The sequence below is a fragment of the Pantherophis guttatus genome, chromosome 1, assembly GCF_059756535.1.
Source record: "Pantherophis guttatus breed Tessera chromosome 1, ASM5975653v1, whole genome shotgun sequence".
NCBI classification, from domain to species: domain Eukaryota; kingdom Metazoa; phylum Chordata; class Lepidosauria; order Squamata; family Colubridae; genus Pantherophis; species Pantherophis guttatus.
In genome coordinates this window covers 213,726,166-213,752,134 of record NC_142063.1, presented here as the reverse complement: position 1 = coordinate 213,752,134, position 25,969 = coordinate 213,726,166, and the positions used below count along the sequence as shown (strand labels likewise).

Below are 25,969 nucleotides of genomic sequence, written 5' to 3'. Positions count from 1 at the left end.
ACACAAGAGCAGAAAAAGACAAAGAGAGAAGCCTATTAAAACATGTAAAAGCTGGTTTTATTAGCCACTCAATTACCTTAATGGCGTCACGACAAAAAATTCCGCTGAAACTATTATTTTAAAAAATATATTAAGAGAAATGACTAAAAAACAATAGCCCAAAACGTAAGGCATGCTTTTTACAAAGCGGCCATGATGGCTTTGTTGAAAACTCCAGGGTTTTGTTATTTTATTGCTTTTGTTTGTTTCATCCAGTTTTGTAATGAATAACTACTCAAGATACTGAAATAACATAACATAACCAGCAGGGTTTGGCCATCATTTAAAATGCTTACCACGTTCTGGGTAAAAAAAAAAAAAAAAGCATGTACAGTTATTGCCATTTGTGACTGTGTGACACAAATCTTGTTAAGCCCATGGATAAATGTTGAGAATAACATTGATACACTGCTTTATATTGACTGTTAAATTATTGTGCCCATGTTCAGTGCTAGGAATTGTTTCCTGCAATATTTTGAGTTTTGTAATGTTAGAACGTATGTTTCACTATTATTATTTTTTCAATTTGTAAGTAATACAGGTATATTCTTGCTAGGATTATACTTTTTGAGATGAGATTTCTGATAACTAAAGAATGGAAGTCATGCAAAATATTATTTTGGGGCAACTCACTGATAGGATTTTTTGCAGTTCAATAAGCAAGTTGATTTTACAGAAATTGCTTTAAATATGAGATAAAACAGAATGCCATCTGGGCATTCTAAGCTACCTAGACTATTGATGTGTTCTTATATTTTCCTTGACCACAGTACATTTTGTGAACTCTGTACTGTCATTGTTTGTAGTCTGTTGTGTATGTAGTATTTTGAATACATAGCGCATTATGCATTTAACATGTCAGTTTTCTGTAAGGTATACATGATTTCCCCCTATTTCAAAGGGTGTGTGGTGACTTCTTGCAGTGGATTTTCCTCTCTGTACCTAATGTGGGCTTGTTCTATTTTACTATTCATGCATGGTGGCATGATCATTATAGTATCATATAATTTCTTCAAGAGGACATTTAAGATGCTCTTGGAAGCTTGCGAGTATCATTTCGATGTCATTAATGAAAAACCCTGCATTGCTGAAAGTTGCCTCGAGCTACTTGGATCACAGCAGACAACAAATTAATATAGTCAGGTGTGCTAATTAAAAAAAAATCCCCACAATACATACATAAATACATAAAACAAATGAAACACAATCATTAGTGTTGCTCTTAAAACAGTGACTTAATATTCTTTGTCATCAACGTGGGAGCCCAAGTTTTGTTAGAAATTTCAATTCTAAGTCATTAATATATGAATACTAATTAAATAATTGACAATAAGCTAATATTAACAATCATGTATTTTCTTTGTGAGAATCACTTTGGTGTAATGATGATTAAGGCATCAGGCTAGAAATCGGGATACTGTGAGTTTAGTCCACCTGAGGTACGCAGCCAATTGGGTGACCTTGGGTCAGTGACTCTCGGGTTTAGGAAGGAGTCAATAGTAAATCACTCCTGAAAAACCTTCAGGCAGTCTCTGAGTATTGGGCACAATTGAATGGAAGGAAAATTCTTTGGGGTTGAAGACATGGAGGTTGCTACTTCATTTTTTTTCTGAAGGGAATAAAAATAATAGAAAAATTTATATTAAAAACAATATGTAGCATTTTCAGTTATCAAGTAGCATGGACTTGATATATTGCTTGGTATGCTGTTGAGCTCATATAATTAATAAGTATTACCTAACTTTTTTTTTTTTGCTTTCATTTTTAGGCCCTGGATGTTGACCGAACTGTTCTTTATAAGATGAAGAAATCTGTAAAAGCCATAAATGTTTCTGGTTTGGGTATGTAAACGTTTTATTGCTGTCCTATATTTCTAAAATACACATTGCAATATTCAGTGCTTGTCAAATGTTCACTGAGTGATGCAGATTCAACTCCATGATAGTTCACAAAAGAATGCTTGTTTCTTCTTTTGAGACCCTTTTACCTTCCTGGTGCTAATGATTTTTTTTTTTTTTGTTGTTAAATGTTAACTGATGTAAGTTACATTTAACAAAAGCTACTTTCCCCTTTTAAGTCAGAAATTGAAAATATGGTTGAACAGATTTTTAAGACTAATTTTAGCTTTAGTAGTAAGGTGAAACTATAATTCATATTGATAGGGGAAAGAGAAACAACGCTGGAGTAAGGAAAGATGGGAACTGTTTTATTCAAATGCAGGATTGCATCATCATCCTCGTTAGGTGATCACTTTGGTTCATAAGCAGACCTCCCCCTCTTTCCCTGCAATGAGATTTTCACTTCTGATTTCTGACTAGCCATTCTTTATAGTGTTACTAAGATGTGTATGTGAATGCACACAACTCATGAAGAGTCAGAAAAGTCCAAATAAATAGTCACCACCAATCACAATACAGCCACACGGAAAAGAAACTTCAAATAATAATAATAAATGTATTCACCAAGACTCAAAAATTACTCAAAGGCGTAACTTTTAAGCATGTATGTGACATATTATACTTTCTAGCTTCTAACTGTAATCAAGAAACATGTAAACATTTTAACATGTTGCTCTTAAATTTACTTGATGTTTCGTTATATACTGATGTGTACACACATTTGTACTTGGTTTGAGAAAAGCTGCACAGAATATTTCTTTCCCATACACAGCATGTCAGAAATCAAAGGGAACATTGGTTATGAATGAAGCTAGATAAGACATAGTTATTTAGGGAATAAGCGAGAATCAGTCTACAGTGCTTAACCACTGAATTACTGGCCTAGGATCCTGGGCAATGTTTTTCCCATCCTGCAGTTCAGGCTGCATTCGACAGCAGGTAAATAGATTCAGGCTTTAATGCTAAGATAAAATAGGAGAAGCAAGGTCCCTCTCCTACTTTCCCTATAGGCAAAGTTCGCAGAGAAGTAATAATCTGCACCAAGCTTGCTGGAAGGAGAGAATAAGTTGTATGTGTACTCCTGGTACACATATCTTGTACCAGGAAATGTAACCACAGGGTTGAAAAACTTCCAATCCTGAATTAGGAAAATAAATGCATGTACTAGTATAGCAATTTAATGCTCTTGCTTTTCTTTATTCAGATGTTTATTTTTTTTTTAAAGAAACCTGTTGTACACTATGGACTATCCTATTGTTTTGAAATTTAAAACCATAAAAAAACACTTGAATTTAAATGAATGTATTCAATGTACTTGTAATTTTAAATCAGTGGAGGACTTGTTGACAGTTACTGGAATTAGCATACTGTTTGTTCTCTTTGAAGCGCATGTGGAAAATGAAGAGCAGTATACGCAAGCTTTGGAGAAATTTGGAGGCAACTGCGTCTGTAGGGATGATCCAGATTTAGGAACAGCATTTTTAAAATTTGCTGTATTTACAAAGGAATTGACAGCGCTCTTCAAAAACTTGGTAAGAAACAATGAAAGTATGTATTGCAGAATTGAAATCATACAGTATAGCTTTTAAGTTTAATATAAAATATATAACTGCTAAATATAAAAATTACTAACTACTAAATATAAAAACTTGATCGCCTATAAAGCCAGAGGTTTGATAGACACTAAGCTGTTTTCTGGGGACGAAAAAGGACTGAATACCTGCTTCTGAGGCGTAAAAAAAAAAAAAAGTGGTAGGGAAGCTTTGGCATGGGAGTTGGGAATCCAGTGAAGAGGAGACGACCTATTTTGACCTGCTCAGGCCCATCTGAAAAACGACATAGAATCAAGCCAAATTCAGTTCTTTATTTGCTCACACCATATAGACAGAATCTTAACAGACTAAACCTATACCGCTCTAACCCTAATGGATACACACTGGGAGAGTGGCCATCCTAAATCTCTGACTCTGATCCAACTGTGTTGTCTCTTGTCTCCCCCACACCCATGTCTTGGAATGTGTTTCTTCCTTCCTAGGAAGTCCATCATACCACCTTCCCCTTCAGAGACACAATCCATCTCATCCAGCAGAGCATCATTGGGATAACATTGATTGTGTTTGAACTAAAGGTGGAAGAGGATACCCCAAAAAGGCATTGGGTGTGCTCTTAAGAAGCTGTCAACTCTTCCCATTATTATAGCAGTTAAATAATACTTTATTTCATATTTTATCAAATAATAGTTACTGTCTGGTAGATAGGAACATTTTTTTTCCAGTATTGTTATATTACTTTCTAAACTGTGTCATGGCTGAAAAACACCTTTCCCTGTAATATCTGATTATGGTTAAATTATGATGAACTGCTTATAGTGGTAGCTTAAAATCTCTGCCCCATTAAAGCACTGGGGTAAAGCATTAGCAAATATATTCTATCCTGAATACTTACTTCAAACATGTAAATGTCTAGAATCTAAACATAGTCATAAGAGGTCCGCTTATAATCAGATGATTGGAGTAGCAAGTAAAAAAAATGCATTAATATAAGAACTGGCTATGGATTAAACACCACTTGACCTAGATAGTGTCATCCCGAACATTCCACTTGCTGTATTAAACCTGCATTCAGCAAATGCGGGTGGGGAGGGGAGGAGGAGAGGACACAATTTATAAATTTGTACTTTGCTCTTTGTGGAAGCTTAGCCTGGTTGTAAATATATTTACCATATATACTCACAGATAAGCCAGGAATTTTAGGTACCAAAATTAAACAATATGAAAATTTCAAGGGTTGGGTTATGTGCTGGTGATATATTTTTCATAGTATTTTGGTTAAAAATACGAGGATCTGCTTATCCATCCATGGGCTTATGTGAGAGTATATATGATATTATTTAAAGGCATATTATACTTCTCAAGTTAAATTATGACATGGATTGTTGTAAAGGTATATTTCAGTATCCTATATTTGGAAGTATCTTTTCTACCCCTCTGGTTGCTTTTTATTTTATAGAATAATTAGGATTGACAGTAAACAAATGTAGCCTTACGTAAGAGTAAGTCTTACCAATGAGGAGTATGGTATTATTAAAGTTACAAAATTGTTAAACAGATTCTGAAAGTACACAACTTGAAAAACAAATAAGACGTAGCTTTTATTGTTTTAGAAATTGTAATACAGGCTTTATTGTTTAAATACTTTTTACCATGTTTCTTAACTCTTGTTCTGTTTTAGAATCTGTGCACGAAAATAAAATTTAAATACAGGTGGGTTTATGTATAAAGTCAAACAGATGCACTATTTTTTCATACTAGGTGATATTTAACTTCTCTTTTTGCACCTTGGGCTCTCATTTCCCATTTCCTCTGTAATAAAAAAGATCTTTGCATTGCTTTATTTGGAGCCGATTCCTGGGATACCTTTCTAAAATAGTAAGTTAACATGGTCCTTGGCAATTCATGCTGTTTTTTCTTGTCAAATTCTCTGTTAGTTTATCTGACATTTGGTAATAGTAATATTAACAGCCTCCAGCTATTGAAGATGTATATGATGATGGCTTCAGATTATTTCAAGGTATAAGAAACATTAACTTAATGCTATTTACCTGTCAGCTTTCCTTTGTTCACACTTGCTATAGTTTCTTCATATTAATCTGGAAGATCCTCCAACACTGAGTGAATAGCTTGTATGCAGATAATAGGGTAGTCCTCACCTTACGACCACAATTGAGCCCAAATTTTCTGTTGCTAAGTGAAACAATTTTAAGTAAATTTTGTCTCATTTTACAACCTTTCTTGCCACAGTTGTTAAGTGAATCACTTCAGTTGTTAAATTAGTAATACGGTTGTTAAGTGAATCTGACTTCCCTATTGACTTGGTTGGCAATATGTCGCAAAAGGGGATCACATGACCCCAAGACAGTGCAACCGTCATAAATATGAATCAGCTGCCAAGTGTCTGAATTTTGATCACGTGACCACGGGAAGGCCACAGGGATTGTAAGTGTGAAAAACGGTCATAAGTCACTTTTTTCAGTGCTGTTGTAACTTCGAACAGTCACTAAACGAACTGTTGTATGTGAAGGACTACTTGTAGTTAGCAAAACCAAGGAAGCAAGAATGACACAGATTTCAGGAAAGTTTCTTTAAAACCAATCTGGGTTTAAATACAGATCCTTGAGAACTGCAAGAGTCAATTAAGGTAGAGTTTCTTTGAAATGCCCTTCTGCCCACATTTCTCATGTCTGACTCTTCCCAGATAAATGCTTTGTGCAATGCAGTGCTTTCCCATAATCTCTATGTTTTAGATGTACTTTCTAATAGAGGATGGGATGTAGTGAGGGGCAAACAGAGATTGGGCTCCTGGTACCAATTCCTGTCGGTGCATTAAGTGCATCTGAGGTAGCTTGAGTCAGCAGGCTACCTCAGGTGCACTTAATCTCCGGTTGTTATTGCTGAATATCAGATTTGCCTGTAATAAAGCTCTCCTCATCCAAGATTTCTCATGGATTAGAGGTGGCTCAGGATTCATGGATGCCATTGAGGATGGTGAAACAGTCTCAGATCATTCGATACCTAACTTGCACAGAAGACCATATATATCTTGGGGGGGGGGGAGTTACGACATCATCTGAGGGTAGCAGACAATAGTTTTTATTCTGCGTCATGATCAGATCACTGTCACATTGTTATGGATATGACTGTTGCTGCCAAATTTTGCAGGGAAGGCAAAACTATTCAGTTAGTCTCCCCTCAAAAAAAAAAAAAGTTTATTTGGAAGCACTTTGCTTATAGGAAGTATATGAGGAGTTTCTGTGGTGAACAGTTCTGCTAAGACTTTAGTTGCCTGCTGGAAAATAGAACCAACAAGGGCCTTGGATAAGATAGTACCCCAGTAAGTCTTTTCTGGTTTGCTGATCCAACAGTGTTCCTAGTTTTATTGAGCAGTTTTGGGCGATGAAGCGAATCGGGAGAGGCCTAAATTGCTGGTGGTAAAGGAGCAAATCGGATTGAACTTGGGTATGAATCAAGTTTGAGTTTACACTGAGAAAGAGCAGAAATTTCTAGACATATGGAGCTAGATGCCAGCAGGGCAAGTCCTGATTAGGAAGCAAGATTGTGCCTTGCTAGGTTATTAGGATGAGAATGAGCATGGAATTCCTGAGGAAGTAGATGAGGTTCCGTGCAACATAGGCTGTGTTTTAATGAATGAAAGTAATAGTGACATCACAACTATAAACAATGGATTGGGGAAACCAAGCATTCCTAAATCCAACAAAAATGTGGGAAATGCACTCTTCGTTATCCTTTTCCCTCTCTGCACAAATGGGTATCTTGCATCTCTTTCTTGCAAAGTCTACTAGGAGTTCGTTTAGAAATATTTAAATGACAACCATTTTTTTTTTGGTTATAGATCCAGAACATGAACAATATAATCACCTTTCCACTGGACAGTTTGCTCAAGGGAGATCTAAAAGGCGTAAAAGGGGTATGTTAAGTGTTTCTATTTTTAAAAATTATTATTTAATTATTAGCATAAGTACATGTTATAATTTGTACTGGAGAAAAAGATATTTCTCTGCTATCATATCCAGCTGCCCTGTCCTTCTAGATGGATAATTTTTCATCTTGGATGCAGTGATTTATTTTGGACTAATGTACAGTGGTATTTAAAAGTTTATGAACCCTTTCAAATTTCTGCATATATATGACCTAACACATCTGTTCTCCACACAAATTTTAAAAACAAAGAGAACCCAATTAAATAAATGGGTCATAAACATTATACTTGTTCATTTATTCACTGAAGGATGGCAATAGTGATTTGCCCTCTAGTCATAGAAATGACTAGTTCCGGATCCAAAAATATTGAAATAATGATGCCATGAAAGGGTAGGAGTTCAGTTTTTCTTCAACACATGTGCAGTGTCTTATGACTCCAATTGGATTATGCTTTAAGGAAACATTTAAAAAGGCAAAAAAATAAATAAATGACCTAATTGTGAACTGCAGAGCTGACTGGGATACTGGCTGATGCAGAGGTTGACTAGCAAACCATGGCTGACTTTGGTTTCTCATATCCTATGGTGCCAGCACCCATAAATAAATACCATATGCCTGACTGGTGCTAAGTTAGGGTTATTGTATAATGCAATCACACCCGCTGTCAAGTCAGGGATTAGTTTAATTTTGCATTAGACAGCAAGAGGGGTTGTGACTCAGAGAGACGCCAGACAGATAGAGCGTTCTATGTTGCTACTTAAATCAGAAATGTAGATAAAGAATGCTATTAGAAAAAAATTCTGATTAGCTTCTCACTCTCAGTGGCTAAGATGCTGAGCTTGTCGATCGAAAGATCAGCAGTTCAGCAGTTCAAATCCCTAGTGCCGCGTAATGGGGTGAGCTCCCGTTACTTGTCCCAGCTTCTGCCAACTTAGCAGTTAGAAAGCATGTAAAAAATGCAAGTAGAAAAATAGGGACCACCTTTGGTGGGAAAGTAACAGCATTCCATGCACCTTTGGCGTTTAGTCATGCCGGCCACAGGACCACAGAGATGTCTTCGGACAGCACTGGCTCTTCGGCTTTGAAACGGAGATGAGCACCGCCCCCTAGAGTCGGGAACGACTAGCACATATGTGCAAGGGGAACCTTTACCTTTACCTAAAGTTTATGACGAAAAGGTTGGGTTCATACAATCACATTAAACCTTTGTGTAGACCTTTTGGTATGACATGACATGTAAATCCAACCAAAACCACTTCTCCAGCCGTACATTTTGATTGCTAAGGTCAACTCATTAATTCCAGTGAGTTGCTTGAATGCACTGTATTTGTTTTGGTGGGTTACAAAATCTTTTAATGTGGACCAAACAAGCATTTTTCACATGAACAGATCTCTGCTTAGTTCTAACAAGACTTGAGGCATCTAGAAACTCACATTAGTGTTAAATGTGAGAGTAATGAGTCAGACTCTGCAAAACATTTGAAAGACAGGTTTGAAAGTGGGAACACGTTCTTATTCCTTGAAGTAATAAAGCTGCTGCATCGAGGAGGTTCACATAAATGTTTTGTAAACTACCCATGGTTGTCTAGATGTAATCAGTGTGTGCAGCAAAAGGGCATGATAGCTGTGTGGATACATTCAAGGCAGCCTTCAGAACAGCAGTACAAGCCTTTTAAAGGAAGTAGCTGTTTCAATTAACACTTCAAGGAGAGGTGTTTTACTCTCAGAAAAAATGTTTGCAAAGTTTTTTCTCTGAAGGCTTTGCACAGCTCTAAACTGAGTCTTCTTCCAGTATACTGTACTTGGACTTCCAAATGTATAAAGTGTAATTTGAGAAAAACTAAAGAAGCCAATTAAAACTGGGCTGTTTATTCCAAAGATTACTTCACCGTCTCTTAATTCAAGTGATTAGGACAATAAAAAATTTCAGCAGAAATGGTCACTTGCCTGTTTAACGTAGGTTTCTTCTCCTTTCTACAGGATTTGAAGAAGCCATTTGATAAAGCATGGAAAGACTATGAAACCAAAGTGTACGTACTTCCTTTCTGATACATAACAAATTTGTATACATTTTCTGTGCTTGTTCATCCAAAAATAAGGGTCGTTGAGTTGATTCGATACATAGGATTACCATGTGCCATATTTTGGTTCCATGCAAGATTTGTTGCCTACGTAATCTAGGGTTGATTAAGCTCTAAGAAGCACTTGGATGGAAGATTCCGGGGAAATTGGAAGAAGACAGTGACAACCACTTCTGTACACTTGCCTAGAAACCTGTTTGTATCTCTATAATCACCAAGATTCATACTCTGTTTTAAAAAAGACTTCATCTTTACCTATTTAGTTCCAGTCTAACTGCCTGAGGTTGATTTGCTATTGTTAGCTGTACAGTAGTCAGTTACCTCCAAGGTATGGAGAGTTTGGATCCATAAAGTGAATACTGCAATAAAAACAAGTCACACAAATGTTTCAGTTTTCAATGCATATAAAATTTATGTTTACACTATATCACAGGTGTCCAACCTTTTGGCTTGCCTCACTGAGAGAAGAGGAATTGTCTTGGGCCACATATGATTTAATAATGTGTTAGCATAATGTAGTTTTATAATGTATATAAAAATCACATAATGTTAAAAGTTTGCGCTCTTGTGAGGCCACATTACTAGCCGCCCGGGGCTGCCTGTGGCCATGGGCCACTGATTGGACCTGCCTGCACTACATTGTAGCCTCTTAAATGTGCAATAGCATTATGCTTACCAAAAACAATGTGCATGCCTGAATTGAAAAACGCTTGAAAATTGAAAAGGTATATTTTGAAGGAGCTGAGACAACTTGATACTAAAACCAAAATCCTGTCTGTTTGTATAAACATGCTGTTTGATGAGCCAGATATTTATCCCATTGAGACTACTACAATTTAATACCTAGTTAATCACTCTATTGAATATTCTGAAGATTGATAATACTTAACAGCACCTATTCCCAGTATCTATTCCTTCGCTCCAGAGTCAAAATAATGAGAATATCTATCTATCTAGCATGCATGAATATACTGGATCCCTGTATATCTCTTTATATTAATAACAAAACTGCTACTTTTCCTGAATAAGCATGGCACCTGTTTGAAGGGGAGGCACGCAGAGTTGGTTAGAAGATGGGTGGCTTTATAACTGTTTTGAATGAATGAAGTGAAGAAACCAAAAAAATATAGAAAATAAATCTGTTCACTAGGTTTTTTGAGCAAGGAGCTGTTCTCTGAAATAATTAGCCTATGATTGATTCATTTGGTATTACGTCAGCACTATAGAACATGTGACAGCTTTATCTGTGTTACTTTATACTATTTCTGGTAAGGACTGATTGTGGTAACCAAGTACACTTAAACATTAATAGCTAATAATAGCATATAGGTAGTCCTTGACTTACAATCGTTCATTTAGTGACTGTTCAAAGTTATGACAGTACTGAAAAAGTGACATGACAGTTTTTCACACTTAACAACGGTTGAGCATCCCTGTGGTCACAGTAATCAAAATTCAAAATGCTTGGCGACTCATATTTATGACAGTGTCCTGGTGTCATGTGATCCCTTTTTGCAACCCTCTGACAAGCAAAGTCAATGGGGAAGCCAGATTCACTTAATAACTGTAACTAACTTAACAATTGCAGTGATTCACTCAACAAGAAAGGTCATAAAGTGGGGCAAAACTCACTTAACATATGTCTCACTTAGCAACTGAAAATTTGGGCTCAATTGTGGTCATAAGTCGAGGACTACTTGTATTTGGAAGAAATTGCTATGACAGACGAATATTGTCATGATAGAGGAGATAGTCTGAGTCAAACACTTACTGAATGCATTGCACTAAATGTATGATAGGCCACTGAATGAGGCAGTTTAAAGGAGACTTTTGTTTGTCTAGGCCTGAACATGATTACTGTAGATGTAATCTCCATGTGATGAGGAAATCATGAAAAGAAGGAATAATTTAGGTGATGTTTGTGAGTGTATTTGAATGTCCTTCTCCAGTTTTAGTTTTCAAGTCTAGGAGGGAAGTTAACTTAGGTACAAAGTGTAAAATCAGTGACAGAGTGTGACGTTTGCCCACGAAGCACCCAGTTTCTATCTCTGGTATCCTTAGGTGGGGCTTGGAAATGCTTCATTTTGAAGATACTGACCATCAATGGAGGGAATACTGAGCTATGTTGGCCAATGGTCTGGCTCGGCGTATGGCAGTTTCCCATATTTTCAAATCTGCATCACTCCTGGTCATTAAGCCTGACACAAGAATCAGATGAATTTTTAGTATGCAATGCCAGTAATAAGTTATTGAGTTTGTTTTTGTTTTGTTTTGTTTTTATTGAATTTATATACCGCCCTACTCCCGAAGGACTCAGGGCGGTGAACAGCCATAGAATAAAACATATAAATACAAAATTTAAAATAAAATAAAAGGAATTAAATAATTTGGCTGAACAAATTTAAAACCCCAATAATTTAAAAACAAATTTAAAATTTCCATTTAAAAAGGGGAAAGACTTAGGTCAGGCCAGTTATTATGATCTTGGTTTTTCAACTTGATTGCAATCTTAAAGATTCTGCAGATTTCAGGATACAATATGCAGTTTAAGTTACAATCCCACTGGACTCAAGATTATGCTAGCAACATACAGTATTAAAAGATAATTGTAATGAGTATGTACAGTATGTGCAACCTTTGTAATTAACAGGATATGAATTTCAAAATCTTTCAATTGGCATAGGCTGCTTTCATAGTCTTTCATACTTTTGTGCATCCCATTTTTCCCAAGCAATTTCTAGAGACAAAGAAAAGCATTAGTCCTGTGATACAAATTAGATTGTTTCTGAACATCCCTTTAGTGTTTGCTTTCTTGCCTGTGGGCTTGTATTACAGCTGTATACATTCTGAATTCTTTAATCCAAGTAAGCAGTGAACCAATTAATTGCCTTTACTAATTTAGCTCAGCATCTCTAGGTAACAACAGATATTAATTTGATGATCATTCTTTCCCCTATGATCAGATAAAACAACTCTGAATTTTCAATGATATTGTCTCTTTTGGCATCTTTCAAAGAACATACTATTTATAAGAGCTGGTCCAGAAGTATCTCCCTTGATTCTAATATTTGGAAGATTACACAACTATCACATCACAGAGGGATGAATATTGCCCTCTCCAGCTAGGTTTCACAGCTAAAACTATGATTAGTTTAGCATCAGCACTGATGTTAACCCTGATGCTCTCTGAGCTTGGTTATTTTTTTTATAGACGTTTTATTACCCCACTAGATAACATCATCAGTGATATCACCTAGTGGGATAATGAAACATCTCCAAGCAAAAACCAAACTCAGAGAGCACCAAGGTTCAATCCTGAACTACTTACAGTATATTCTTTTCTATTGGTACTGATATTAGTGTTGGTCGTAGCCAGCCTAAATAACTCCTGAATTAAAATTATAGTGGCTGGGCATTATAGAGGAAACAGGAGAAAGTATTGTACATCATTAGTATATTTTATAAAACGTTTTATTGCCAGAATTGAGAATGCATGATAAAAAACAGAATAGTTTTCCCAGTGCCTTGTGTTACTAAAACACTGAAACATCCAACGGTGGCACTGCTGGGATACTATCATGCTGGGAACATGATAGTAGGAAGGATGTGTTATTAATCATAATGCTAGTTGTTATGGAAACTCTTGATAAATTCGAACAAAACAATGCCTGTAATCTACATCCTGTGAATAAAGATGTCTCAGCATTCTCTTAATGATATGTGCTGTATGAAATTACATATATTGGAAGTTGGTTCTCTGGTACAAGACTTAGCAATGCCTCCAGGTGTGTTATACGAGAACAACTCCTAAAATCATCACACATGATGCTGGCTGAAAATTCTTGGGGTCATTCCAAGTTGGAATATGGCTAGTCTGTAGTGTCTGACCTGCAAAGCAGCCCAATCAGTAAGTCACTTCGTTCTTCTCAGAAGCACAGTTTGTTCCTCCTATTCTACACGGTCTTTCCTCCTCCCTGGAAAATCTTCTTCCAAATGTTTTCAAAGGATTTTTGCACATAAACACTTCTGCACATAAATATTTTTTAAAAAGAATCCAGTGGTAGTCATTCATCAGGTTACAGGTGAGGAAAATGACAAGGGAAACAATGTCACTCTGAATTATATTGTATTGTTCTTTCACAAATGAAGGCAAATATATGTTGTTCCAGGGTAATGTTGCAGGATCCAATCTGGGTCAGTCACCAGGACCAGAGATTTAGTCTTCCGAATTTTCAGACTTCCCTGACAATGGGCTCCCATATGAATTTGAAAGCTCAAACCTCTGGTCCAGGTGATTGACCCAGATTGGATTCTGCAAGTTATTCTTTATTTAAGAATTGATTTTTATACTTCCCTCCCCATCCCCTGATCATGATGTCTGGATTACAAATTTGTAAGGAGGTCTGTTTTTTTAAAAAAAATATATGAGCGTATTAGAGCACTATCGGCTAACAAATCAGATAAATACGCTATCAATATATGATATGGTATTTTGTTTTTGAGAGGTGACTCTCTCATTTCAAGAACAATAATTTGGAACTAATGCACAAACTGTTAGTGACTCCTTTCACTCCCTGAATTTAATTTTGATTTGTAGGTTTCATGTTCAGATTTCAGTGTATGATTACTGCCTGTATTCAACCTAAAATATTGGCAGAGACCTTGGGGTAGTCTGGGCAGCTGGCTTGCTAAAACCTGGAAGCCTTTAGTCCTTGCCTTCTGGCTTGCGTTTACAGCGCCACTTGGCTCAGGAACAGGAAGAGGTGACAGCTGTGGTCTGGGCAGATTGGGGTGAAGGCAAAGTGATCTCCAACAAGGAAAAGCTGCATAAAGCTCAGAGCTTGATAGAATGCTGATTATGAAAAGACGGCAGACGATAGTGAAATGTAGTAAAAGTAGGCCAAGTTATGGGGACATTTCCGTAACATATGTCACTTTGCCTGTAGATTATGGAAAGGCTCTCCATAATACAGTTTCCTCTTGGACTTTTCAGTTATTAAGGGGAGGTCTAGACACCATATGGAGCTTCTGAGAGCTAGTTCAGAAAGGTAAAGTCCTGGTTCTTAGCATTGGGTTAATGCAGAAGTACTAAACTGGAACTGCATGAACTGAATAATAGCATTTTGGGTTCTTTTTCTTAGTTCTCAAATAAATAAATGAATCAGGATTTGGGGAGGCAAAAGAGAAAGAGATTCATGTGTCACATTTACTCTTACTCAATATTGCATGAAGGTAGTAATGTTGCATGATTCTTCCCCAGTATTAAAAAGTAGGAATTCTGTTTTGAAATCTGGGTTTGCATCTGAGCTTGCATTGTCCTTCATGCATTAGTGTTGATACCCTGAGAGCAGTAAGCTTCATTGGCAACGATTTTCCTGAGTAATCAAAACTTGCTTTCAGTGTCTTATTTTTCTTTTCTATGGCATCCTTTTAAAGATCATTTTTATAATTATAATTTCATTCTGTTACAGATGAATGTATTTGTAGGAAACCAAACATTCTTCAAACTGTCTGCTTATTTCTGAACTATGCAACTCACATGTTTTGACCATTCCCAATTTGGCAGATTTTGGTCTGTCCTGAGTCATTTTTGTTTTGTTGTTGTTCCAGAATTGTAGACAACAGTATTACCTCACTAATCTTGACGATACTTTGTACTTCCATTTAAAATTGGTTCTGCTGTTCTAAAACTATAACAGTTAACAATGAAAGTTTAGGGTAAAGCATAATTTTATTGTTTTTCTTCCATATAGGACAAAAATAGAAAAAGAGAAAAAAGAACATGCTAAGTTACATGGAATGATTCGTACAGAAATTAGTGGGGCCGAAATAGCAGAAGAGATGGAAAAAGAGCGAAGATTTTTCCAATTGCAGATGTGTGAGGTAAAACATGGAACAATTTTTACTCTTCCCTAACACAAATGATTTGTGTTATACAAGCTCTGTGGGAAAACTCTGAAGAGAACTTTGATTCTTCTGATTTTTATTTCGGGGTATTTCTTCTGTTGGCACAATTACTTTCCATTTTATCCATGATAAACCAAACAGATTTGCAGATTATAAACCAGCCCCCCTTACTCAAAATCTTTATATAACCATGTCATCCTAGGCTTAGAGGATTGTCTCTTTTATGCATTTAAGTTACCATCTGCTGCATAGTAGTGCTAGAAAATGAAATTTTCAGTTGATTTAGTTAAGCAGCGATGTTTAACAGCTGTTGAGAAAATGCTGCTGATGCCTGGAAGAGTTGTAATGGCTCTTCAGCCTTTGGGTTGTTCTGGAACAATTTGATGGGCTAATTTTGGTTTTCAACTTGGTTGTTCTTTAGGTTCCTCTCCTGCTGTTTGAAATTATATTTGGGGAAAAGATAGGGAGTCCAGTGGGTAACTTTCTCCTCTTTTCTTCCATTCCTGTTGTCTTCCCACACATGTCTACTAATTAAATTAAAAATATGGCATCATGTCTAAATCAGATCAACTCTTGTTAGCATAGTGATTAGAACTATTTTGAAACTGCCTTACAAATCTTGGTTTGGAAATAAATACTAATCCAAGTCTTACCAATTTGAATGTGACCCCCAAAAATCAGTAAAAGAGTTCAGATTATAATATAGGAAATTGGTGCATTATAAAAGGACAGGAAAAATAGAGGTCATGTCGAGGACTACTTGTGGAGTAGCAAACTGAGGAATTATGACAAAAAGTTAGAACTGTGTGAATGATATAAATAAAGCAGAAGATATCTCTGCAATTGTGTAGGAATGCTTCAGTTCTCTATTCCAGTGTGTGTGCTTTGGGATTCTTCTGTTATTTTTTTCCCTGTTGTCTCATTTTTCACAATAATAATAATAAAAAAAAACTTCATACTTAAAATACCCGTTAGAAGAATCTTCTTGTTAGGACACAAGAGAATTGTGGTTATAAAAAGTTTATTGCATCTCTGTGTGTCTTTACTGTTGGTGGTTTTTTTTTTTTTTTTTTTTTTTTTTTTTTTTTGTTAGATTCTAAGATTAGTTAAGCAAAAAGAAATTGGTTGTTCATCTGAGCAGACATGAACAATGCTGGGTGTTTATGATAAATTATTTGTTTTAGTTTATGTGTAGCTTGTATAAAAGATACGTTTGTTCAATATAGTAATAGTTTTAGGTGGGAAGTGTTTTCTAGAGTGGCTTGCATATAGAAAATATATTTGAATTTTGGACACAGTCATTTTTTTTATTATTTAAAGAAATTGACTAGCAGCTTTACTATAGTTAGTACCTTCTTTTTAACAGTCATATGCAATGTTTATGTAGGGCTGTGGGAGGAAAATAATGGATTCAAATACTTTAGTTGTGAATCAAGTGCCCATAGCTTTCTTTATTTAATGAACACATAATTAATAATTAAATCACTATTAAATTATTATTTAATTATTATTATAAGTTTATTTATTAAGCTTAATACCTAAGGGAACCTTCTCAGGCAGCATATACTCTGCAATGCCTATGCTGTTTGAACCGATTTAAAAGACTTGAATATCACTTGTTCGCTATTCTTAATTCAAAAAGAGTAATTTTTTTTCCTTTTATCAACAGTATCTGCTGAAAGTCAATGAAATCAAGATTAAAAAAGGAGTTGACTTGCTTCAAAATCTAATCAAGTATTTCCATGCACAGTGCAAGTATGTTTTTCATCATGATAATGCTATGGTCTCTGAAAACAGTGTCCTTATTAGTTTGTATGGCAGATTGCATCACTGATATAGATAGATAGATAGATAGATAGATAGATAGATAGATAGATAGATAGATACATAGATAGATAGATAGATAGAGATATAGATCTCTCTCTCTCTCTCTCTCTCTCTCTCTCTCTCTCTCTCTCTCTCTCTCTCTCTCTCTATATATATATATATATATATATATATATATATATGTAGGTCTTTGGTTATTCGGGTCTTCTCCCACGTAAAATTGGAAGTGTCTTGGCGACGTTTCGACGAAGTCTCATTCGTCATCTTCAGGCTGGTGTTCTCGGCTTCGTGCTTCCAGGAAGCACGAAGCCGAGAACACCAGCCTGAAGATGACGAATGAGACTTCGTCGAAACGTCGCCAAGACACTTCCAATTTTACGTGGGAGAAGACCCGAATAACCAAAGACCTACATACAAAGACCCGCGAAAACCTGAGAAAACATATATATATATATATATATATATATATATATATTTATTTATTTATTTATTTATTTATTTATTTATTTATTTATTTATTTATTTTGATTCATAGGTATAAATGTGCGATATTTTTGCAATCAGGGTTTTTTTCCTATGTTGAAAGATGTTAAAATGGCCATGGTGGGATGAAATCTCTATTCATCACTTTCAGACCTGTCAGACATTTTATGTTGTTTCTTCTGTGACTTATGGGAGACTGGGATAGCACTATTTCGGCCTTTTTAGACCTCTTCAGCCAGACACACCCATATTTTGTGACTCCTCCCTGTAGAGGTCAAATATAAACAAAATATGGGTGTGTCTGGCTGAAGAGGTCTAAAAAGGCCGAAATAGTGCTATCCCAGTCTCCCATAAGTCACAGAAGAAACAACATAAAATGTCTGACAGGTCTGAAAGTGATGAATAGAGATTTCATCCCACCATGGCCATTTTAACATCTTTCAACATAGGAAAAAACCCTGATTGCAAAAATATCGCACATTTATATCTATGAATCAAAAGAAATAAATATTTGACCTCTACAGGGAGGAGTCACAAAATATGGGTGTGTCTGGCTGAAGAGGTCTAAAAAGGCCGAAATAGTGCTATCCCAGTCTCCCATAAGTCACAGAAGAAACAACATAAAATGTCTGACAGGTCTGAAAGTGATGAATAGAGATTTCATCCCACCATGGCCATTTTAACATCTTTCAACATAGGAAAAAACCCTGATTGCAAAAATATCGCATATATATATATATATATATATATATATATATATATATATATATTCATACTGTATGTGTGTGTGTGTACATACATACATACCTACATACATACATACATACATACATACATCTGTATACCTCAACTGTTCATCTTTCACAGGTATTCTATCAAGCACAGAGATTTGAAAGGCTGATTGTTGTCTTAAGGATTCATTATTTCCAATTAATTCAAAACAAACCCTTTGCATTTAAGACAAGTTGTTTCAACTTTGTCAGAAGCGTTCTAAGCACTCTGAAAGTGTTCTAAGCTCCAAAGAGTTCACAATGCATTTTAAGCTCAAAATACTTCATGTTTTATAGTGCATTTCTATACCATATTTTGTAGAATCTGTCAGATTACTAACTGGGAGAAGGATTGAAACCTTACACTCATTCACTTGGCTAAAATAAGCAAGGAAAACTGTAGAATTTTGATTTTCATCATCTCATCTTTGGGTTTCTGTCGCTAAGCGATGTCATTAACTGAAACATCACATGACCACACCTTTTAACAATGTCAACTTTTGCTAGTTCTGGTTGCGATCATTAGGCCAGAATTGTGCTATCATTAGGCAAGGATCTCATGTTTCTCCTGCCCTGCCATGCTTGCCACTGTGTCACCTCTACCCACCCACCCTATTTCTCCCTATCTTTGCCTGTTTGGCTGCCCTGCACTCTGGCTGCCCTGCACTCTGCCACTACTGCTGTTTCTCCTGTTCTGTGCTCCACTGCCCTTCCCATCATATGCCCCGACCTGCACTTCTGGCACCCTGCATTCTGCTACACTGTGCTCTTCTTCCCCTGCTGGAAGCCCAACCTTGTGCGGTCAAGAGCTGCCTTGCCCAGGGCCAGGCCAGGTGCACCTCATCAGCAGTGGGAGAAAGAACATAAGGGTGGCAAGGACAGAGGAGCTCAGGGCAAGAGGTGGCAGGATGGTGGAATACAGGACGGGAGGGGTAGCTGAGTGCAGAATGGTGGGGTGCAGTGCAGCAGGAGTGCAGAGTCCGGGGGAGTTTTGATCGTGTGACTGCACGGGCATTGCAGTGGCTGTTCTTTTGTGGACCAGGTGTAAGTACCATATGTTCAGTGCTGTCATAACATTGAACAATTGCTGAATGAATGATCATTAAACGAGGACTATCTGTAACCTCTCATAGAAGATTATAGGTGGGAAATGTGGAAGTATGGTTTGTCTAACCATAGTTTATTAAATAAACCCATTTGTATTGTGTTTATTTTAATGTGTATGAATCCAGACACTGAGCTTTGTAAATCATAAGTACAGCAAAAATGATAACAATATTGCTTTCCAGAATATTCTGTTGACTGGAGAACTTTAGGTAATTTCATTAAAATTAAGCAATTAAGCTTCAAGAGTTGGAGTGAATAAATATCAGATTATTGTTGTGATTGCAGTTTTTTAAAATGTAGCATGACATGAAAAAAAAATGCCGCCTGCATAAACTGATGTGCAACATATAAGGAAATTAACATTAACTACCCATTGCTGTAATTTTGATCATATTCATTTCTTTCTGAGCTTGAAAGAGAGTAGCAGCAAAAATAAAGACCCAACTGTTAACTAATAGAATTGCATCCGGAAGAAGATAATCCAGTCCTTTTGTATCTCATCCTTTTAAGTTTCTCTTATCAATATTTTTCCTCTGATCTCATAGATAGGGCAGTAGAGGATATGGTGAATGATAGCCTCCACTTCGCAGGTGACGCAGGGACAATAGCGTTGCTTTATGAAGTGTTTGCAGAATGTCCTTCTCTTTCAAGATAGGCTGAAGGCATAATCTGTGAGTGAATGAATGTAAAGCTTTCTTGAGTGGTACACAGATAACAGTAATCAAATACTGGAAGAGGCTTCTGTGTTTCTTGTAACTAGGGGGGGTTAGACTGAATATTTGGATCACTACTACAACAATGTCTCTACTGGTATCCCTTTTGAAGAGTCGATCTCCACAGTTTTTTCTGGTCCAAAATTTTAAGTTCTTCCATGGGAAGCAGGGAGTACAGGCAGTCCTCGGCTTATGACCACAATTGAGCCCAAAATTTCTGTTGCTAAGCGAAACATTTCTTAAGTGAATTTTGCGACTCTTATTGCCACGTTAAGTGAAACACTGCAGCCGTTAAGTTAGTAACACGGTTGTTAAGTGAATCTGGCTTCCCCATTGACTTTCCTTGTCAGAGGTTTGCAAAAAGGGGGAAGATCACGTGATCCCCCGACACCGTAACCGTCATAGATATGTTGCCAAACATCTGAATTTTGATAACGTGACCACGGGGATGCTGTGATTGCTGTAGGTATAAAAAACAGTCATAAGTCACTTTTTTCAGTGCTGTTGTAACTTTAAATGGTGACTAAATGAACTGTTGTAAATCGAGGACTACCTATATAGTTAGAGAATGCGAGACAAAAGTTTGATACCTTTTTTTCCCTGCCAATAACACAAGTAACAAACTTCATCTTGAAGTCATTCTAATTTTGAATAGTACCTTAGCAGTGCAAACTGGACTTCTTCAACAGAGGGTGAGGATAGCTCTGCCTCCAAACTTAGATATAAGTAGCAAGTGTATCCTGGAAATAAATAAGGTTTATTAAATCCCACTCAGACCCCCCCCCCAAAAAAAAATGGGGACGAAAGAAAACTGCTTTCCAGTGATATAACTCCTAGTCTTTGGCTTGGTAGAATAGCATAGCATAGCATTAAGATAGGATAGGATAGGATAGGATAGGATAGGATAGGATAGAATAGAATAGAATAGAATAGAATAGAATAGAATAGAATAGAATAGAATAGAATAGAATAGAATAGAATAGAATAGAATTTTTTACTTTGGCCAAGTGTGATTGGACACACAAGGAATTTGTCTTTGGTGCATATGCTCTCAGTGTACATAAAAGATACATTCATCAAGAATCAAGGTACAACACTTAATGATAGTCAGAGGGTACAAATAAGCAATCAGGAAACAATATCAATATAAATCGTAAGGATACAAGCAACAAATTTACAGTCATACAGTCATAAGTGGAAGGAGATGGGTGGTGGGAACGATGAGAAAATTAATAGTAGTGCAGACTTAGTGAATAGTTTGACAGTGTTGAGGGAATTATTTGTTTAGCAGAGTGATGGCATTTGGGAAAAAACTGTTCTTGTGTCTAGTTATTCTGGTGTGCAGTGCTCTATAGCATCATTTTGAGGGTAGGAGTTGAAACAGTTTATGTCCAGGATGTGAGGGGTCTGTAAATATTTTCACAGCCCTCTTAGAAGAATTTTTTTATTGGCCAAGTGTGATTGGACACACATATCTTGGTGCATATGCTCTCAGTGTACATAAAGGAAGATGCATAAACCGATCCTTTGTGGACTATTTCTAATATATGTGTTTCTTTGAAACATTTGTATACTACTTACCATTAAAAATCCCAAAGCATTTTCCTTTTTAGCAAATCGTGATCAAAACTTGTTTTGTTTGAACTCAGCCATTGCTTTTATCCCTGGATTTCTGACTCTTGCCTATCTTTATGCCTATTAAAAGATTTCTTACTGCAAAAAATTTTAAATGTAGATATGCTGAAGTCTTTTCAAAAATTTCCTGATTTCAGTAGTCCCTTGAGCATCATAAAATGCATAAATGTATATTAAGCAAAGCTAACACTTTGAATTGGCTAATCTTTTACGTCTTTTACAAAACTCTGGATACCTTACATTAAGTTTTATTAGTTCCTTTTGAAAACTTTTTTCTTTCTTTCACAGCTTCTTTCAGGATGGTCTGAAAGCAGTTGAAAGCCTCAAACCCTCAATAGAAAAGCTCTCGACAGATCTTCACACTGTAAGTAGTGGAATATTCATCATATTTTTGGACTGTTCTCAATTTCTGAATTGGACTTTCTGAATGAACTCAATGAACCGCCCTGAGTCCACTAGGAGAAGGGCGGGATACAAATTGAATGAATGAATGAATGAATGAATGAATGAATGAATGAATGAATGAATGAATAAATAAATAAATAAATAAATAAATAAATAAATAAATATTCATAAAACACAAAATTGTAAATTTGAAAATAAGTCAGCAGAAGCAACAAAAACAAAAGACATGTTTATTTAAAGTTTAGAAACAAGAAAGTAAATAATTTAAAGGCAGCTATATATATATATATCTTGGTGGAAAAAAACCAGATTTGAAATTTCTGAATTGAAAGAGTTTTTTTTAAAAAAAGGAGAAACAAAATGTCTACATTTTTAAAAATTTGTCTTTTTCCTTGGTCTCCATATTAAGTGAAACAGCAACAGATATTGTGATGGTATTCTGGCTGGCTGGCTTTCCTGTAAATCATGCAAAATAATTGGATGGCCATGGTGATATAGGAAGGGATAGATGAATTGAAACCAAGTGCATAAAAGATTACCTTTCCCAATAGTACCCTATCTATGGACTGAGATCACATGGAGAGGCCTTGTTCATGAGATGATCTGGCAGTTTGGTGGCCATGAACAAGACCTCAGTAGCAGCATAGCAAATAGCAGACCTCTTTTCTGACAGAGGCATATCTGGTCCTCTTAAGACAGTGTCCCCCAACCTTTTGGGCACCAGGAACCGGTCCCATGGAGAGAGTTTTTCCATGAACTGGAGGGGACATGGTTCCGTGTGCTGCCTGCATCCTGCAGAAGGGGTTTAGCTTGTTTGCTGGGACCGGTTTCTGGCATGCTGTGGCCCAATGCCGGTCCACGGACCGGGGGTTGGGGACCCCCGCTCTAAGTCAGTGTTTTCTCAACCTCAGCAATGTTTAGATGCTGGCTGAGGAATTCAGAGAGTTGAAGTTCACACATCTTACAGTTGATAAGATTGAGAAACCCTGTTATAAATTATTCTAATCCAAACAAATGAAGATATGCTTATTTATTCAGTCATTTGTATGGTAAAAGCTGCTTCGGGAATATATTACCTTCTAGATATTTTTAAAAATTAACCTTGTACACAATTTAGTTTTTTATTGTCTTTTGGGTTTGGTGATTTCAATTGTTTTATTAATTTAATTACCAAGGAATATGTTTAGTGTTCTTCCATACATTGTTGTGGATGGATGTAAAGATACAGAAGACCATGGCCTGGAAAGACAAAAAGTTTTGGGAAATTTCCAATCCTTTAAATGATTGCAGACACATTTCTGGGTCATAAATGTCTGGGGATGAGATTAGTAATGGTCTACCAGAGGTTAGCGGTGTTGATGTGCTGAAGAGTAGTCTGTTTTCTGGTAGCTTCTAGAAGTTGTTGTAATCTAATCATGCTAAAAGGAGCTACCTCTTTTATACTAGTACCTTTCTAATCCAAATAGAATGTATTGGTTATTGAGGAGATTAAATACTAATAATGACAACAATAATAGGGATAAGGCATAGACTACTGAGTCAGAATTTTGTCCTGTTGTAACCCCTCAGCATATACTCTCCTTATTAGCTCCTCCTTATTAGCCCTAATTTTTTAAATCAAACTTTGATAAGGAAGAAGCTAGTTGTGATAACTGATTATGTGCCATCAAGTTGGTATCAACTGTTAATGATCAGATAAATACATTTTTTTCTAGGACAATACAATAGTTAAAATTAATGTTAATCAGAATTACTGCTGACAGGAAAAGGGAGATGGAATTGCCTCCTCAGACTGAAAAAGTGCCAAGTCCAACACTATTTTTCACGATGTCTAACAAGATTCTTTGAGGAAGCCTACAGTCGAGACATGAGAATATTAGAATCCTTGCCCCATTGTGTTTCTTAGCAACAGATGCTGAGAACTATGCTGATTCTGCTAGTGAAGCCTTCACAGTAACTACTGATGCGAGTATGTTTCTGGTCTCTGAGTTGTTCTGTTCTCTAAAGGCAAGAAGCATTTTCCCTACACCCATACAAAATGTGCATTGACAATTTTATTTTGAACTGTTATGTCTCCACTCCAGATAAAGCAAGTGCAGGATGAAGAAAGAAAGCAATTAATTCAACTTAGGGATATTTTAAAATCTGCACTTCAGGTTGATCAGAAGGAGGTGAGCATATAAACCGATACAATGTACTGTTCAGGTATAATGGAACAATTTACGGATTTATTGATTGTATGAAAATTAATATAATTTACATTAGATTCAACATGATTTGTTCAGATTTCTTAGAACATTTCTGCATGGCTTATTCATTTTGTGGCCAAAGCTTTTCTGACTTATTTTTAACTGGGGCACTGCCATACAGAATTGCAGGATTTTAAAACTTATTTCTGGGAAAGTTCAGTACATTGTTCTGTAGGCTTTGTTAATGGCTTTTGGAATGGCTCCCAGAGTGCGTGCCAACAAACAAACAAACACAAACAAACAAACAAACACAAAAGGTTTCTACTGAAAGTGTCAAATCTCTCTTGCCTTTTTCTGCAAAGATGCCACTGGATTCTTAGAGTCTTATATGTCTTTATATATAAAATCTTTAACTCCCAGACTCCTCCCAGAATTTATTTCAGAACTATAATTTTTATATATGTGAAAACAAGGAGAAATTATTAAGTATATGGTGAGTAATTACATTAAATGGCTAATTAAATTAGAAATTCTAATACATGTAATTTTTGTCCTGGCCTCACCCACTTTATACTCATCCGAATCATTTGGAGAAGTTCAGATCCTGGCATTTCCACTCAGAAGCTAAGTCACATCAGCCTGAAAAAGACTGCACATTCTACCTTATCTATTAGATACAGACCCTACATTAGTGTTCATGGGTAGACCCTCTGCAATCTTCACCACGACCATCTCTAGACAAGTCCCCCCCCCCAAAGTTTTCAACCTATTACTCTGTTGAAAATAATTATTGTGTCTAGCTTCAGGCAAGATTACTGAATCTTGCCTGAAGGGGGAAAATAGTGGGACTATTAGAATTATAAATGCATACAAACTTCATAGACACTCTAGTTGAGCACACAGCAATACTTCTGTAAATTTGGATTACTTTATTGGATTATAATTTTAGTTGGAAAACTCCCCTGAAGGCTTCTAGTCTTTTCAGATTGGGATGAATCACCTGGAGTAGGAAACAAAATATTTAGCTGTTAGCACATTATTATCTGCTGCTTCTGAGTGCTAATCACCATGTGCCCACCCATGTATCCTTAAACTTAATGTAAAGATTTTAGTACAGGTAGTCCTTGATTTACAACCACAGTTGGGATCAAATTGTTATTAAGTAAGTTGTGCCTGATTTTACAACTTTTTTTTAACTACTGTTTTTAAGCAAATCATGTTAAGTGAATCTGGCTTCCCCCATAGATTTTGCTTGCTGAAAGATGAAAGATGTCCTTAGGACACTGCAGCCATCATAAATACATGGTGGTTGCTAAGTGTCCAAATTTTGATCAGGTGATTGTGGGGATGCTGCGACAATTGTAAGTGCGTGTAAGTCACTTTTTTCAGTGCTATTGTAGCTTTGAGCCATTTGTAA

General features: G+C 36.2%; 1 protein-coding gene across 4 annotated transcripts in view; it reads left to right on the top strand.

Moving 5' to 3' along the window:
- ASAP2 (ArfGAP with SH3 domain, ankyrin repeat and PH domain 2) overlaps positions 1-25,969 on the top strand; it is a 96,846-nt gene that overhangs the window by 24,863 nt on the left and 46,014 nt on the right. For all 4 annotated transcript variants that reach the window (XM_060689287.2, XM_034432065.2, XM_087882406.1 and 1 more), the window contains exons 2-9: positions 1,808-1,880; positions 3,324-3,469; positions 7,347-7,421; positions 9,416-9,465; positions 15,270-15,399; positions 17,093-17,178; positions 22,247-22,322; positions 24,448-24,534. In XM_060689287.2, coding sequence (XP_060545270.2) covers positions 1,808-1,880; positions 3,324-3,469; positions 7,347-7,421; positions 9,416-9,465; positions 15,270-15,399; positions 17,093-17,178; positions 22,247-22,322; positions 24,448-24,534 — 723 coding nt within the window. The remainder of the gene's footprint in view (positions 1-1,807; positions 1,881-3,323; positions 3,470-7,346; positions 7,422-9,415; positions 9,466-15,269; positions 15,400-17,092; positions 17,179-22,246; positions 22,323-24,447; positions 24,535-25,969) is intronic.